The sequence below is a fragment of the Taeniopygia guttata genome, chromosome 15, assembly GCF_048771995.1.
Source record: "Taeniopygia guttata chromosome 15, bTaeGut7.mat, whole genome shotgun sequence".
In the NCBI taxonomy this organism is placed as follows: Eukaryota; Metazoa; Chordata; class Aves; order Passeriformes; family Estrildidae; genus Taeniopygia; species Taeniopygia guttata.
The window spans coordinates 4,177,279-4,194,406 of record NC_133040.1 but is presented as its reverse complement, the minus strand read 5'-3'; the positions used below and the strand labels follow the sequence as shown (position 1 = coordinate 4,194,406).

General features: G+C 48.9%; 1 protein-coding gene across 4 annotated transcripts in view; it reads right to left on the bottom strand.

The window, feature by feature from the left end:
- TPCN1 (two pore segment channel 1) overlaps window positions 1–16,986 on the bottom strand; it is a 41,078-nt gene extending 24,092 nt beyond the window's left edge. Inside the window, exons 1-4 of one of the 4 annotated variants that reach the window (XM_030285911.4) lie at window positions 16,832–16,986; window positions 15,947–16,338; window positions 2,198–2,262; window positions 1,510–2,098 (exon numbers count right to left, since the gene is read on the bottom strand). In XM_030285911.4, coding sequence (XP_030141771.2) covers window positions 1,510–1,600 — 91 coding nt within the window. In that variant the 5' untranslated portion in view covers window positions 1,601–2,098; window positions 2,198–2,262; window positions 15,947–16,338; window positions 16,832–16,986. Of the gene's footprint in view, window positions 1–1,509; window positions 2,263–15,946; window positions 16,339–16,519; window positions 16,685–16,831 lie in introns of those variants that run through there. The other 3 variants (XM_072936036.1, XM_072936034.1, XM_072936035.1) reach the window with 3 other exon arrangements.
- Window positions 16,987–17,128: the final 142 nt, after the last annotated feature.

Genomic DNA, 17,128 nt, shown 5'->3' with positions numbered 1-17,128 from the left:
AGTGGGTACATGTAAAATTGAGCTTGCCAGCACAGCAGTGCTGATTTCCCCCTTTTTTTATGAGCACAGGAGCTGTGGTGTGGCAGCTCGTTCTCTGTGTGTTCAAAGTTGTTATCTGAGAGTGGGCAAAAAGCACCACGAGGTTCTCTTCCCCTCTCTCATGACAGCCTGCTGAAGATTTGCTGTGACAAAATAATCCTGGATGAATTACTGATTCAGTCTCTCCAGAACACCCTCTGGAGTGGAGAGGGAGCCCATGCCAAAAACTCTGCACCCGCCAAGAGAAATGGCACCATGTGCTCCTGGCAGAGGCAGGGAGTGGGAAGAAATCAGAACCCCTTCACCAGTGCACAGCCACAGCTGCCTCTACCACCCCCAAATCAAATTAAGATAACATTTCTCTGGGGTTTGTGAAGACCTTCCAGATTGCACACTCAGGTTGCTGAGCGTTCTGCAGCACGAAGCCTGTTTCTCTTCCTTGCTTCCCCCACACCCTTAAAATACCACTCAAAATCTGGACAAATGTTTGAATGAGGCCGGTTCCTCCCCCACACCCCTTGATTTAGCACAGCTCTTGAAAAAAAAGAAACCTGAATGATGGAGTTTTTATTTATCCACGGAGCTGGAATGGCAGCCTTCTGGTTTGTCTGCTTTTTAACTAAGAGATGACAGCCATATGCAAAAATCAGAAGCGTTATATTGCAAGCTCTAAAAAGTTCTTAAATGTTATTATTTACAAAGCTTTTGCTGGGGATGTGTCTCAAAAAGACAGACACCCTCAAACTGCAGCCTGAGAGCAAAACCTTTTCACATTTGATGCTTAACAGTTACAGAAGGAGCATATCTTCATCAGAACCTGGACTTTACATTACAGAATATACAAAATTTACCAGGATCAAAACACAGTGTGGCCAAAGCAGCAAAGGTTTGTAGCATTAACCTAAACACCAACACACTGGACCCTGCCAAAAGATGCCCAAACCACCTTTAACCCTGAAGCAGCTCTTTTGCAAAAACCAACCTCTCTGGAAAGGCTAGACCCTAGGAAAAGACACACTCCTGCAAAACCCAGGACAGGACCCCGCTCTGTGCTTCCCACAGAAGAGCTGTCCCAGCTCTGAGACCAAGGATGCAAATACAAAACAGTGCTCAGAGATGCAAATCAGAACCAAAAAACAGCTCTAGAAATCAAGATGCTTTCCTGCTGTCTAAACCAGGCACAGACAACAGAAAATGCACTCAAGTGTTCCGGTGGGGAGCTGCGTTCCGTGGATCAGCTCCTTCCCTATCAGGTACCAGAAGGTTGATCTAGCATCCCTGAGGCAACAGCATCATCTGGGTCATAAATAATAATAAAAATAATAATAAATTTGAAGAGCAGCCCTCTGACTGTGTGCTTGGCAGCCCTCCAGCGAGCTAATTTCCTCAGCTGCTCCCATGATAACAATGACACAGACTAATGCAAGCTCGGCTCCGCTCGTGCTGCACAACATCCCCGACGGCGTTTACCATCAGTATGGAGCTCAATGAGATAGGAGGATCTCTCCACGGGGCTCCCGGGATCCTCGAAGTAGATGGCAGGCAGCTCTCTCCACTGCATGGCAGCCGCTGGCGCTCGCAGCCCGAAGTTCCTCCCTCCCTTCCCAAAGCTGCTCCTCGATTTCGCCGCTTCCTCGGGGGAAAGCTCGGCACAAAAGATTCTGCTCTGCTGCCTGCAGAACTGAGCGCTTCTCCCCTCCCCTCTGAGGAAGGTGGCTCAGACCTCAGTGAGATCCCTTCCCTGGTTCTTTCCGAGGGCGAGATTTTGGAAGGTTTAGCTGCAGGACGAGGAGCTGCCAGGCACAAGCGTGCTGGCGAAGCGGGGATTCGTGTGCTGCGCTCTCGTGTTTTGGCATTTAGCACAACTTGCTCACGATGAGCTAACGGGAGAGGAGTCAAAGTGCTGAGCAGGCACTGCAAGGGATCTCCAGCACCAAATAGAAAACAGATATTTCGTGAAGTTCGCGGCGCAAGGGGCGCGCCAAAGGAAGAGAACTGAGCGGGTCACAGATGGCAAAGCTTCCTTCCTTACACTTGTGTAACTTATCCCAGTCGGCCCCTGAAAAGAGAGAGAGGCAGGGAGGGAGGGGAAAAAAGAAAAGAGGGGGGGGAAGGAAAAAAAAAATAAAAGGAAAAGCAAAACCAGCTGGCTGCTTACACAAGGCATCCGGAACGAGACTGCCGGGACTCCAGCATTTCCATTCAGTGCAGCCGAGCATGCTCCTGTGTAAATAGTTTCCATATGTCATCATTACAATAAAAAACAAAAAAACAAGGAAGAAAGAGAAGGAGCATAAACTTTCCAGAGCCCAAACCTCTCCCTCTGCAAAACAAATTCCCTGCTTAGGGGAAGGAAAAACTCTCCATGGGCCGACAGCAAACAAACTCCTCTCATTCAGAGACATGGGCAACCTCCAGGGCAGAGCTGAGAGGAGAATAAGGGACAGAAAACATCCTCAGGAGGCTGGGATAAATCACCCTTCCCAGCCAGCTATTGTATATCAAACTGAAGGCACTCTGGAATTCCATGGTTTTTGGTGTCTGCACTTCTTTCAATATATAGTAATTTTTTCAAAATTCCAACAAACTAGTAACCTCCTACAAATTCAAAGAGTTATAAACCAACCCTACAGGGCAGCTCTTCCATTTGCCTTGGAGCTGCCCCAGCCTGGCTCTCATTAGCCAGTTTGGCAGATGTTCTGCCTGCCAGAACAGCACACACTTTTTATGGCCTTGCACTGAAACAGACTGAGATTCCCTAACTGGCTCCAAAGCCTTTACTGGACTTACCAGGGCTTTTTTCTAAATGGCTGAGGATGGTTTGGATGTTAAGTTTCCATCCTGCTCCGATATTGTTATTTTAGCAAGTACACCCGTGATGACAGAACACTGCAGAACATGTGAAGGCAGAAGTGACTTAAATCAGCAAAAAATATCCTTATTCTGTCATTCATGCTGTTCATGCATCACGTGTGGAGTCAATGTAAGGTGCGATATGCAAACTGCTCCAGTCAGTTCCATGTGTGAGTAATGTTTTTCTTGACAGGCAAAAAAAGAAATGCCAAGGACACACAGCTTGGGAGACGGGTCACATCTTCATTCTTGTGGCCTTGCAAGGTCCTTGATTCACCAAAAGAGGGAAGAGGAAGGAAGGCATCACCTCCTGCATGGGGGAAAGGTCAAACTCTCCAGGGCACATGTTCTGGGCAGCTCCAGTCACCAGTGTGCTCAAGGCTGGATGGGGCCTGGAGCAACCTGTTCTGGTGGAATGTGTCTGCTCCTTCCAATCCAAAGCATTCTATGATTTTACCATTCTGCCATTCAGTTGGAGTCTTTTTTTTCAGGTTTTGCATTCCTCACTGCTATAACCCCCTCTATTTCTCACACCCTTCATCTTCACTGGATCTGTAATTCTCAAAATCAGTCACAGAGCCCAAGTTTTTGGTTTAATACAAAGATATGCTGTATCCCACAGCACTGAACACGAGTCCGTGGGAGAAGGCAGATCCCAGCAGGAGCAAAGGTTCTCTTGGCGCTCCTGGATCTCCTGAGCTCACACCCAAGCCCTGTCCCAGTGCAGGAGCCCTGTGCTGGCTGAAGTTTCTGACTCTCTCCCCACATTGCTCCCTGAGGCTGTGGTGAGGGTGGACAAGGAGAAGGACAGCACTCCAGAAGCACTCCTCTCTCCTGGAAAGCTCTCATCAGCTGAACCACAGGGAACACTCACTACATAAGGTGAAAATCCATAAAAAAAAACATGGAAACAAGGTAGATGCCTGCCTACCCTTCCCAAACACAATCTGTGCAGGCATCTTCAGTCCCAAAGCCAAGATTTTAGTCAAGTATTGGAGCTGTCCCAGCACCAATGATGGCATTTTCCCTCCCAAGGGCTCACAGGCCCCGTAGCTTCACCTGCAGAGGATTAATGTTCCCTCCCTCCTCCACGGAGGATGATGAGAAACTGCTCCTTGCAAGCACTGAGGCAAAACACTCATGTGCTGGTGTTGTTGTTGAGGCAGGATGGGAATGAGAAGACTGATTAGAAGGCTGTTGAGAGTAAAACTTTGGTTTATTTAAAACATACTGCTCTTTTATACAGAGCTTCGTGAGGACCAACTCTATTGGTCCTGAAGTGAAAACAACCCACACCACTGGTGCATTGATGCACAGTGATAGACCTAAACAATGTGAATAACAAGATAAAGAATTATTTACATTCTTCTCCAGCTCTTCCCCAGGTTTCTGCCTGGCTAGAAACTCTCAGTTTCTCTCTTTGACTGAATCTGAGACCCACATGCTGGTCTCTTCAAGGCCAGGCTCACCTACCCCGGAGAAAAAAAAAGCTGTGAGCTGCCTGGAAAGCACAGCTGGTCTGGCACTTGGCCACACACCTCAGAGGTGAGCCAGCCAGCCAGGGAAATCACTGCCTCTGCTGCCAGCTCAGCGCCGTGCCAACGGGAGCATCGCAGGACTGCTCCTTGCTGCCCAAAACATCCCAGCGCCTGTCCTGCTTCAGGGGACGTGGTGGGAAGGAAGAGAACAGCCACGGGGAAGTCGAGACAATTTGCTGTCAGTTTGTTGCCTAGGAAAAAAGGGCATCTCCAACAGAGAGCAGTGCCAAGCCCTTCTGCTAGAGGAGGAATAATCTACTTCGGAATATTTCGAGCCAGCGTAACTGAGTCATGCTCTTCCTTGGAGACAACAGCACAGCAGAAACATATGCAAAGGCCTCGGGGCTCTTTGTCTTACTGTATTCTCACAGCACTCACTGCTGTGAAGCTCAACAAATAAAGTCACTTCAGCTTTTTCCTATTTAACACAGGAAAGTTTTTTAAAAAAACACGGACGTTGCCACTTCCTGTGAGTGGTAAAAGGCGGCTGGAGCCGACCGTCCTCGCCTTGACTGGAGGATGCAGCAACACGAGCTCACATCCTGCCTCCAGCACCACAGGGAGCTGAATCCTCGTGAAGGAGGAGCAGATGTCCCTCAGCATGGTAAGTGACATTTTCTGTACCATTGCCTCTTGCCGGTGGTGCTGCCGAGCTCCTGGCGCGGCACACAGCGTACGGCCAGCGCCGCTTCATCGGGGCAGCGCTGCAGCCTCGGCACACATGGAAACCCCCCTGCACAAACCAGCACCGTGCCACGAGGGCTAAAGCATGCCAGGAAATGGCTGAGCCCCTGCAGAAAGCCTGGCTCCATCCAGGAGCTCTGAGTGAGGCAGAGCCAGTTAACCCTTTGCTCTGCAGCTCAGGAGGTGATGATTCATTTGGACGTTCACTTCCTGCGCCACCCTCCTGGGGACAGACATTTGTAAGAAAGAATAAAAAAAAAAATTAAAGACTTCCAAGAAAAGGAGGATGAGGACAATTTTCCCCATCTACAGCAGCCAAGCTGTGCTGGTTGGAGATCCTCATCTGTGCAGTTCACTGCCTCGTCTCCCCAGGACACCTGCTCTCCTCTGATCTCATCCCTGAGTCACTCCAGCTTTTTTTCCCTCTTGAAATATTATGTGGGAAGTTTTGGCCAGGAACTGTTTGATCCTGGGACAACTTTCACTGCTGAAAACACAGCAGCAAGAGGCAGAGGGGCAGATCCCTCCTTTTTGGGATGTTTGGAATCCATAATTAGGTTAGCAAGACTTCGGCAGCTGGAGATGAACTGACAGATGCAAACCATCCCCTGTCTAAGCCCTGTTCCACAAAGCTGCCTCCTGACAGATGTGGGATTAAATCCTCCTGCATCTGAGAGTCCATGAAATATCACAAGGAGAGCTGGAACCAGGCACTCCTTCAAAATAAAACTGTGGAACACAGGAGTTCTTGCCTTAACAGAGCTGCCAAATCAAATCCAAAGCATTTTCATTCGGTAAAAGTCCCACAAATGAAAGGTTGCATTAGGAAGCTCTAATTAAGAACCTCACTTGTGTCAAGCCAAATTGCTGCCGGTTTCATATCCTTTATTTCTTATCTCAACAAATGAACCACTACACCACCAAAAAGGAGAAGCCAAAGCCACAACAGAAGGATCACCTACAACTCACATTATCCCTCCTTTCAGCAGCCAATACACTCCATAATCTCATCAGTCCGATCGTATCACGGCAACAAAGGCTTTACACACACTGAGATGAAATTATACCATAACTGGAATTAAATATCTGAGTCATTGAGGGGCTCTATGGAACAGCTAATGAATGGAAAAAACAATTGGAAGCAGTTAAGGTTTTGCTGAACCGAACCAAAAAGGAAAAATACAGGCGAGAGCTCTGCCTAAGGCAGAGAGAGGCCACACGTGAAATACACACACACACATTTCTAATTCATAATTTTTGAGGAAGTAATGGAAAGAGACAATATCAGAGTCCCTCAGCTCTAGCATTTCTTTAACATATCCTGTTACATGAAGGAATTTCCTCTTTTTGTTCCAAAAAGGGAAACCAGTGTCTCCTTCTTTTAACACACTAAAGATCTGCTTTGGCTTCGGCAACAACACAATGTCAGCAGTTTAAGAGCACGTTCCTCATTTCAATTCTCCAAAGCAGAGCCTCTGGATTTCCCTGATGCAGTTTGGAAAGATGTTTGATTAAGCTGCAATCTGGCCTTTTAAAGGAGAGCAGTGTGCTGCCAGGACTGACTGCCAGCTCCAGCCGCCAGCAGCTCTCCAGGGAAGTCACAAAGTTAGCAGTGGGAAGCAGAGAGGCAGCTTTGGGAGAAACCAGGATTAATTTGAGTAACAAACCTCCAGCATGGCCAAAGCAGCACTAGAATGAAGAAGGCAGTAATAAGGTACGTGCCTTACTGACCTCTTTTTTCCCTGAAGAAAGAGGGATAGCAGGCAAACGACATAAATTTTAAAGTAAATAAATTCTCAACATCTTCCCACGACAGGCTGAGACCAATTAGAGTTATTTGCTGTGGTGCAGCAATGCTAAGGAGGTAATTGTGTTTTGTAGTGTTAGAACACGACTCCACCACACTGATTCCTTTGAAATACAACACTGCCACATCTCCTCTGCCTGGGCCTTCAGAAGGGAAGAGAAGCTGCCAACTTCAGAGGAAAACACGTGTAAAGGAGCAGGGAAAACCCCAGCCCCAGGAGCTGGGGAACTGTTCTCCATTAGGAAAAAAGGCTTCTGCACATTTGGTGGAAACCACTGCTGGCAGCAAGTGGAGGTTGCATTTAATGGCTGAAGAGGAAGGAAGGAGTTAAACCATTAATGTGACATCTGCTGAACAGCTGCTTTTCTCTCAACTGGTCCTTATTGCAAGTCCTACAGCCCTCACACAGAACCACATCTTCAGCAAATGGACAACTCTGACTTCAAAAGTCTTCTGCACACACAAAAAATATCATTTGAATTCAGATTTTAGAAGAGCTACTGCTGGTTTCCCATTGTTTTGCCTGGAAATCTTGGCTGGCTGGCCTGCAATCTCCTGCCTGGTGCAAAACACCTTCTGGGGCTGGAAGAAAGTCACTCTCACGGCAATGTACAGACTGCCTCAGCTGCAGCTTCAGAAAGCGAAAGTCATCTGCTGATTTTTAAATGCCAGCCTTTAGAATCAGCTGTTTAATCTCTATTCGCTGTGGAGATGGAAGAATAGGTCATACAATGATGTGTCATCTGGCTGTTCAGCAAATATAGAATATATTCAGTATTTCTTGAGCTTCCCTGTAGCACTATTGGAGTGTTAAACCCTGAACTCCTGACAGGCTGGATTCATCTAATATGATTTTTTATTTCTCAAGTCCTTTAGAGCACCTTGAACTCTGCTGACCACATTTCTCTTCAGGATTTTCCTCCATTCCCAGGTGCTATTCCTTAATTTGATATATATATATATATATATATATATATATATATATATATATATATTCATCTAAATATCTGTATATCTTTTGTGTTAGCCAGCCCAGGCATGTTGGTACTGTGACTTTTTGCTGCCTCTCCAACAGCTTTAGAGCTTCCATGAACATTTCTGCTTTCTAGGCATTTGTGCTGCCTCAAAGTATAGAAAATTTAGATTGTTTAAATCTTCTCCTTTCAAACTACTAGAGATAAGGTCCTGCCACCAGCCTTGTATTTGAAAGGAAGGGGCTTTGCCTTGGTCACTTCACACCTCTGACCCAAATGTCAAAATTTTCCTCAGTGCTCCCACTTCCAGGATTGATCCCTTAATTCTACAGGCATTTCTTCATTTGGTCAATGAAGACCAGGAAGATATTTGTGCATTCCAGTGACATCCACTTTGTTTTTGTGCCATAAACTTTCCCAGATCTGTGGGGGATAGTGAAAATGCTCTCTCTCTGCAAAACAGTGATAGCTGGAATAAAACACAGGCATTCCCAAGTGGCAATAGAGAAACACACATATTAGGTGGGAAATGCAAGTGCAGCTGAGATGTCCAGCCCCACAGAACCAGGGGGTTTAACACAGCTGTGCAGAGAGACACAACCTAAATTTCCTTCCCTCACACACAAGCAGGAGAAGAAAAGCCTTTTGTTCCAAACAGACATCACCAGATCGAGACTGTAAAAGCAGCACTGGATGCTCCAAACCCCCTCAGTGTCCTCCTGCCATGCCCAGGATCTGTCCCCAAGCCCAGGTGCTGCTGTGGACCAACACCAGCTCACCTCTGGTGCCTCCCTGTCCCCAGGTAAGGCTCAGGTGCCCAAATGTCCTGCAGAACCACTCACAGATGGCCCAAACCCCAGTGCTGCTCCTGCAGCTCCCAGAAAGCAAGCAGCCATGTGAAAACCAGCCTTCTTCTCCACATGCACAAAGCAATTATGTTAAAGACACAGAGAGAGCCCTGCGAGGTCCAGCTCAAAAGCCAGAGACACGGGGGGCAGGAGAAAAGCCCGATCAAATTCACCGCGCTCTCCCCGGCTTAAGGATCAGAAATGGAGCGTTCTGCCTCATAAATTCTACTTCCAGCAAATTCAAGCCTAAATCCCCTGAAGGCAATAAGGAAAAGGCAATCAACAACAACTCTAACCACTTCACAGATGCTCCTGTTTAGTTTATACAGCACTTCTTACAGCACTGAAATGGGTAAAATGGGATTTCAACGCAGGGGGGCTGACGGCAGCAGGCAGGATTCCTCAGTGAAGACACCAAGGGCAAAGGAAGTTCTGAGAAGCATCATATTGGTTATGATGAGTGAACTCAGCGTGCTCAGCCTTTGCTCATTTTAATCTGCCAGTACGCAGGCTTGGCTAAACTGAACATCCTGCATCTACAGTGCCTTAAAAATCCACAGGAACCACAAAATGAGGGGGGAAACGAACAAAGTGCTGCGTTCCCTGGGAAGCCATGAAAAAACTAATCACTATTTGTTTCCAACTGTTGTTCCGCTTCCCGAGCCAAATGTTTCCAAGTCAGCTGTGGTGGCTGAGGAGTGACCGGTTCGAGCTGGAAAGCTGTCAGTTGAAAATTGCAGCTCCAACACTTTCAAACTCCTTAACATCTTTTATAATTCCAGGACCACCTGTTCAAAAAAGCAGAGCCCCCTGATGACACAACACATGCCCTTATCCCACATTTTCCAATGAAAGCAATCAGCTCAGGGAGGAAACACCCTGTTCTTCTGCTCTCAGCCCAAAAAGATGGGAGATGTGCTGGAGAAGAGACACAAAGGGCAGGGGCTCCCTCCCTCAAAGCATCAAGGTCATCACTCCCATCTTCAGGGGGTGTGGAGCTTCCAGACTCCTTGCCCCACTCTGCAGGATCCCCCCTGGATCTACAGTGTGAGATGATCTCCATCCCCAGTGCTCCAGGAGATGACAAAGGAGAAAGAACCACTTGAATTTAGGATAATGGAACACTAACCCAAGTCTTCTCTACCTTGTAGATGCAGTTACCAGCTCAGATTTGAACAGCTTGGGGCATTCAAGACAAAAATCACTGGGTTTTTTTCTTTTTTTTTTTTTCTCTCTGCGTGAAAGAATCAACAGTGCAGAGATTCTGTTTGACAGAGCATCCCACTGTGAGACACACAACGTGTGCATTGTGCAAACCACTCTCCTGCAGAGCTCAGAAAACAAGGAAGGCTTGGAAAAAATACCCACAATGACTGCAGCCCTCGATACCTCCTGGTGCTTCACTGTGCTTGGGGTTCCTCCTCTACAGGCACCACGTTCACAGAGCCAGGGTGAGAATGTCTCCCCACAAACGCTGTTGAGTTTTGGACAACACACGGCTCTTTCTCATCAAAGAAAGGCACCAGCTCTACTCAAGTATTTCAGCACAGCCCTGCCTTAAAACCCGAATTCTCAGGACGAGTGACATTCCAGAGGACAGTTCAGAGCAGAAACATATTTTTCACTATTTCTAACATCATAGCAAAAGATCCCCAACATCTTCTAAAAAGCAGCATTTCCCTCCTTCCTCTGAGCTTACAGAGCTCATCACCCAGGGAAACGAATTGTGGTGAAGGAGAAAACAATAATCTCCTTATGTTTTGGGTGTTCGTTTCCCTTTCCAAGATTTTCACCCCTCACTCATCTCAGAGGCAGTTTTTGCTTCGCTTTGCTTGCTTAAAACATTCATTTAAAATGATCTAGGCCAGGAAAGGATTAGAGGAGCCCTGGCAGAAGTTGCAGCATGCAAGGCTGTTAGGTCAGAGAAATGAGACTTTCAGAGGCATAACCAACAATCCACCACAAAACCACCACTCGTGCTTTGGAAAAAATTCCTCTCTCTATAAATTTTAAGCAGGTGCATATTAAGAAAAATGAATCATGCACAGCAATGCAAAACAGCACCTCCTCATAACAAAGGAACGAAGCCTACCTGTCCACTCCTGCTGATTAGCAGGTGTAAGCAGCACTTTCCAGGTGAGATTGTGACACAGTGGCAGTACCTGACTTACCCTAGGTGCAAGGAGGAGCTGCTTCCCAAAATGAGATCCCAGTCCTGTGCTCTGGCCATGTTTCACCTCCAAAGGCAGCAGCAGAAGCGCTGCTGCTGGAACTAATTAAAGGCAAATTGGTAGAACTAGGGGCCATGACGTGAGGAAATATCCTGCACAGCATCCAAGAAAGGCACCAGATAATCCAAAAGGCTTTTAAGAGCCTGGCTGTCAGAAATCTTGGAATCTGCCAGGTCCAAAGCAAGCAGTTGCTTGTTTCCCTCATCCCCTTCATTCCTTCACCTTAATTAGCTACAGCATTTCATACCCAGCGCCTCAGCCCAAACAGCCACCTCTGAAACAACCCTTGCTTCCACACAGGGATCAAACCCTACAGATCCTGTAGGATTTATTGAATCTACCAGGTGGCTGACATGTGAAATGCCTCTTTTCCTTCAAAGGTAGCAAAGCCAGAATGCCTCCACAAGAAGCACAGGTCCCAAGAATTTGTGTGGTTGCAGCGTTTTCCCAAATGTTTATTCTCTGCTTCCTCAGCCCTTCAGGAATTGTTTTACACCTGGAAGTCTCACCCTTGGCATGATGCTGCAACAGGATGAGTTTTGGGGCCCCTCCAACCCAAACCACTCTGGATTCTCTGAGATGATTCCATGACCAGATGGGCTGAAGCTGTGGACCACATGGACAGGCTTAACCCTCTCACTGCCAATACAACACAGCCAGATCCAACACAGAAGAGATTTCTGTCACTTCACGTTGCATTGGCTACCGAACACATCAAAATCCAGGTAATTCACACGCCTCAAAAAGAACATTAACTGCCCCAATCTCAACTGTCTAGCTGGGACTTGGTAAAGGATGCTTTTTTGGTTTTGTTTTTTTTTTTTTTTTTTAAGACAGGTTTGGTGTCTACAAGATCCTTTAATGCTGTAATTAGACTCTGTGTTCAGAAGCACCACCTGAGTCTCCAGCAGCCAGTTACAAAAGGAACAGCTCTGCTGAAAGCCTCTTCCCACATTCCATCAGGGAACTGTCCCTTCCAGCAGACCCCACACACTCTTCTACCAACAGGCCCTGGGCTTTCCTTACCCACATTCCTCACCCAGCACTCCTGGGGCAGTCCCTCCAACCTCACCAACAGAGAAATCTCATTTTCTGCACACACCTTGGGCCACCTGCTCGTCCCCAGCAGTGCCAAGCATGTATTCCCTTTCCCAAGTAATTCACCTTCCCAAAAGGCCAGGCTGGCTCTGGTTTTCCTGGCAACTCACTTCTCAGGCAGCAGAAAGTGAGACTGCACCTCACTCAAAGTAGTTGCAAGTTCCCATTTTCCAACAATCCTTCTAGAAAACATCGCTCTTGGCTGTTGCAGTTGCTCCCCCACCTCCCTAATAATTAGTTTTTACCTCAATAGCAGATGCAGTGGGCTTTCTTGTAAAAACCCAGAGTTGAAAGATGACTTCTTTCCCCCTGCCACCACTCATTGTGTGGGAAAACAGACAATATCCCATTGTTCCATGTGCAACACTCTGAGCTGTACTTTCTGCTCTGAACACACTGAAACTCTACTTGAGGCTACAGCAATTTCCATGCAGGAGGCAAAGGAGAATCTTGTATCTGATCTAATACAGGATAAATCAATGTGCACTCATTTATTGTTTATAGCTCCCATCAGCTCAAGGAGAGACACTGTCCTAGAGTTTCAAGGCTATCCAGGCTGCCTTTGTAGATGGAAACAGACACTGCACTTAGGAGGTATTTTGAGAGCTCTGTTCAAACACTTCCCAGGAGTTCAGGAGGGATGGGAAATCACTAAACCCTGGCAGGTCCTCATCACTCTCAGGACAGGATTTTGGGAAAGGCCAGGCCAGGTTCACATCTCCCTTCTTGCCTTCTGTAGAAATTCAGTCTCCTATTAGTCACTGCCCCCAGGCAGGGGCTGGGGAGCTTCGATGGAGTTTGTAAGGAGATGTTCAGATAAAATGTGCTAGGGAAGGGCAGCTCACATCTATTACTGTGCATCCAGGTGATGCAAGAGCTTCTCCCTGTCTCCTTCAGCTGCTGGAGCTGCAAAGAAAAATCACCCAGCCCCTACACAGCAGAGTCAGAAAAGCATCAGCACCACCACAGGGAGCACATTGCTCTGGATGTGGTCTGAATTCCTGTCAACTTTGGATTCTGACCCTTTGTGGTGGCTGCAGATGGGAGCTCCCTGGAAGCCCTGTGTCCCAGCACAAGCCAAGCAAGGCAGAGTTTAATATTCCTCCCCATGCAAGTATTTTCTCTCATTAAATGCTTAAGAGCTGGAGGATTTGGGAGATTAATTTTTGCAGCTGGACATTTTCTTTAAGAATGCAATTTTCCACACAATTTTCTCCTTTAGCTCTCTTTTATTCTAACCCCAAGACACCCACTTACCCAGGAGAGAACTCTCCTGCAAGGTCTGGGAAGGAATTCACTCCTGCACTTCAGTCCTTTCTTTTCACATCTGCTACAGGCTTGCTTTCAGAAAACCCTGTTTTTTACTTATTTCAAGCCAGAAACTTGTCTCCAGTTCCAGGCAATCAGCACCAAGAATCCACAACTACAAATTCATTTGTCCAAAGACTTGACTGGAACAAAGCCAGAGCATGGACAGTATTTTTGGGTGTTTTTTTTTTTGTTTTTGTTTTTTTGTTTTTTTTTTTTTTAATTTAAAAGCACAAGAAGTTCCTTAAAAGCCACAAGAGCTGATACACTGAACCCCACAGGTACAGAGCACTCAGTGACATGGTTGTGACAGGCTGGAGAATGGGCCACAATTTAGAGGAGTTTGTGCACACAGGAACACAAAGCAAGGGTGAGATTTAATTATTAGCAGCCTCAATCATAAGATTGAACAAGGGGCAGCTACAGCCACTTTGTCTTTCCCCAGGTGTCACCTGGAAGAGGACGGGGGGTCCTTCACTGCAGACAGTCCCAGCCTGCTCTGGGCACATAGCTCAGTGAAAGTTTTGTGTTTAACCTGCCATTGAATCCCTTGGAGCTGATGATGGCCAGGCACAGTAATGAGGGAGCTGTTCCTCCAAGTTCTGGCTGAATTTGGAGAGTTTCTGAGAATTTTTGAGAGAGTTTATGAATTTATGAGAGTTTAGGCAAAGGGAAGACAAAGCCAGAAGGAAAGAGCCTCCTTGACCTTCCTTGTCCCCATGTCCTCACCTTCACCCTGGCAGGATCTCTCTCCCCTGACAAGCACTTCTCACACTTTTCCCTGGAAAAGAAAAGCTTCTGACTGAAAACACCACACCACACAGTTCTGTTAATGCCACTCCAGTCCTCAGCAGCCAAGGGGAGGCAGAGCAGAGGGGACACATTTGATTCCTCACAGCCTCCACGAGACACAACTTTGCTGCATTTCACAGCAGATTTTCTGTGCAGGCAAAGAGCAAAAGCTGGACTACACAGCCTGGTTTTTAAACAAGCTTACTTTTGCCAGTGCTGGTGTCAGTGTGCTCCCTCCCTGATTTAAGCTTCCCACTTCCCAGAGATAAAGGTGCCTTTCAAGTTGTTGATGCCAGCCTTCCCCTCCTAATCCTCCATCCCACCCTGACTTCAGAAGGCTCTGTATCATTCCCTATTGCTTCCATAGCATAAGCTTTATATTTCTGCAGCAAATCCAACTTTAACAGTGATTAAAACATACAAATAACAGACATTTCATTTGAAGGATGCCAGGAAATGAATTCTCAAAAACCACACAGCGATCCTCTAAGAAGCACAAAATTGGTCCCTAAAGAACTTCCCTGTATTTCAATGTGGAGAATTTTATTTATTAATACATTCATTCTCATGCCTCTGCTTTAACACAGTCATGCTGGCTTCAAGCAATTGTTAAGCCTCACACAACTTCTTCTTTGAAAGGATGGGAGGCGGGGGAAAGAAAGAGGGAAGAGTGATTAAAATTAGTCACAAGGAATCCTATAAATACACCCGTGGATGGAGAAAGAAATCTCTCTTCCATTTAACTTAAAAATAGAGGGCTAAACTTTAAAAGACAAACAGATGGGATGAAGCAAGGATAAAACAGAGCTCAGAAAAAGTCAGCTGGGCAATTTAGTCAGGGATCTGTACTGTGGGGTGGCAGAGGAGGAGGAGGAGGAGAAGGGAGGAAGAATCTTGATTATCCAAAATTAATTCCAGAGTTGGGAAGCCATAAGGGAACTCATCTTATTGCAAGAGGAATCAAATCTCAGAGGCAGTATGGCACAGAGATATAATGTGGAAAAAAGGGATGCCTGGCCAGGAAATGATGCATTTGTTCCAAATGTCCAGCCTGCAGCAGCAAGGGCTGGAGCAGGATCACAAGACCTGTGTGTGTGCACCTGCAGCTGGAAGTCACGGGGATGTGCTGGACAAAAGTGCACAGATACATCCATGAGGGGTAACACCAAGCAGAAACTCTCTGAACATGCTCAGACACATCTGCTGGCCACATCCAGCCTGCTGCAGGGTGAAGGTTTCAATGAAGACACGCTGAGGAGAAAAACAAAGCTTCTGAGGGATGATAGCTGCTGTTTTCCCCCTGCCAGTGCTCACAGGCTGGCTATGCCCCACTGAACAGCATGTGTTGTCTGAAAGTACTCCAGGTTCTTTGGTAAGAACACAATAAAGATGTGGAAGGGATTTATCAGAGCTTCCTTTCTTGGAAAGATCAGAATGTAAACTAGAAACAGAAAACATCTCCCAAAGTGCAGATGTTTATGGTGCTAGGAAAACATGAGATAAGTGCAGTGGGACAGTGCCAAGGGAAGGAGAGGCTCTGGGACAGCGTGCAGGAAAGGGATTAAGGTCACGGGGGGAAGCACAAAGCTGTGTGTTAGCAAGAGCACTGGAAGGACCTGTCCGGGCCCCGCGGCGTCACACGGGGCTGTGAGCAACAAGCGGCGGCTCCTGACCGGCTGTCACCGGGCAGCCCCCGGACACCGAGCCACAGCCCCGGGAGTCTCACCGGGACAAAGGGACCAGCACCGGGCAGGCACCGACAAAGGGCTCTTACTTTCGTTCGGCAGCTCCTCCCGATCCAGCTCCTCCAGAGGGGCCGAGGCGCTGCTGCCGCTGTCGTCCAGGGTGAGGATCAGCGGAACATCATCGTCCATGCTGACCGCCATGCCGTCCGTGCCGGGGCTCTGGGCAGCTGTCCCGGCAGCGCTACCCGGGGCGCTCCGCGGGGCACGGGGCCGCGGCGCTGCGCGCACCCATCTCCGGGGCTGGGCTCACACGGCCGGACAGCGGGCCCGCAGCACCGAGGGATCCCCGGCCGGCCCCCGCCGCACCGGCAGCAGCATGGCGCTGCGTCCCGGGCACGGCCGCCCCCTCCGCGCCCCGGAGCGCCGGAACTTCCCACAGGGCTTTTGTCAACTGCGCGATGCCACAAGGTCACGGATCTCTCTAAAAGGTGATGGGAAAGGAAAATGAAGCAGGCCCAGGACAGCGCCACGGGGACAACTCACAGCCGCCGTCCCCGTCCGGGGAGAGGGACACCGGCACGGCGCTGTCACCGCGATGGGGAGGCCCGGCCCGGCGTCCTCCCCGCGCCCTCCTCCCAGCCCTGGGTGAGCCTGCTCCTCACCAGCCCGCCGTGCCCGCGGCGCCGGGACTCGCCGGGCCCTCCGAACCCTCCGGGACCGCCCGGCCCGGGACCCCCGGAACCCCCGGCACCCCCGGCACCCCGCGCCCCCGGCCCGGCCCGGCCCCTCAGAACCGGCGCCCGCAACGACGCGGCTCCTCCGCCCCGCCCCTCGCCTCCCATTGGCTGCTACAGCGATGGTCACGCCCCAAGAGGCGGGGCCTCAACTCTCCCGCCAATCCGCGCACCGAGCCTGCTCCCACACCCCGCCAGAGGCTCCGCGTTAATCCCGCCTCCCCTCCCCGCCTCGCGCACCTCGCCTCGCCATTGGATACAAGCGCTGTCCCTCAAGGCAGATACAGGTGCTGATTGGTCCGAAGTGGCGGGGTGGGCTCTGAGGGAAAGACGCGCGGGCTGCCATTGGCTGGACCGAGGCCACGCCCCAGGGTCAGGAAGGAGAGGAGCGGTCACCGGGCAACGGCGGCAGCGGCCCGGGGCCGAGGGGAGCAGGGCCGGACCGGGACCGGGACCCCGCTGCCCCCGGGCCGGGACCGGGACCCCGCTGCCCCCGGACCGGGACCGCCGCCTCTCCCCGCGCTCCACGCAGCCGGG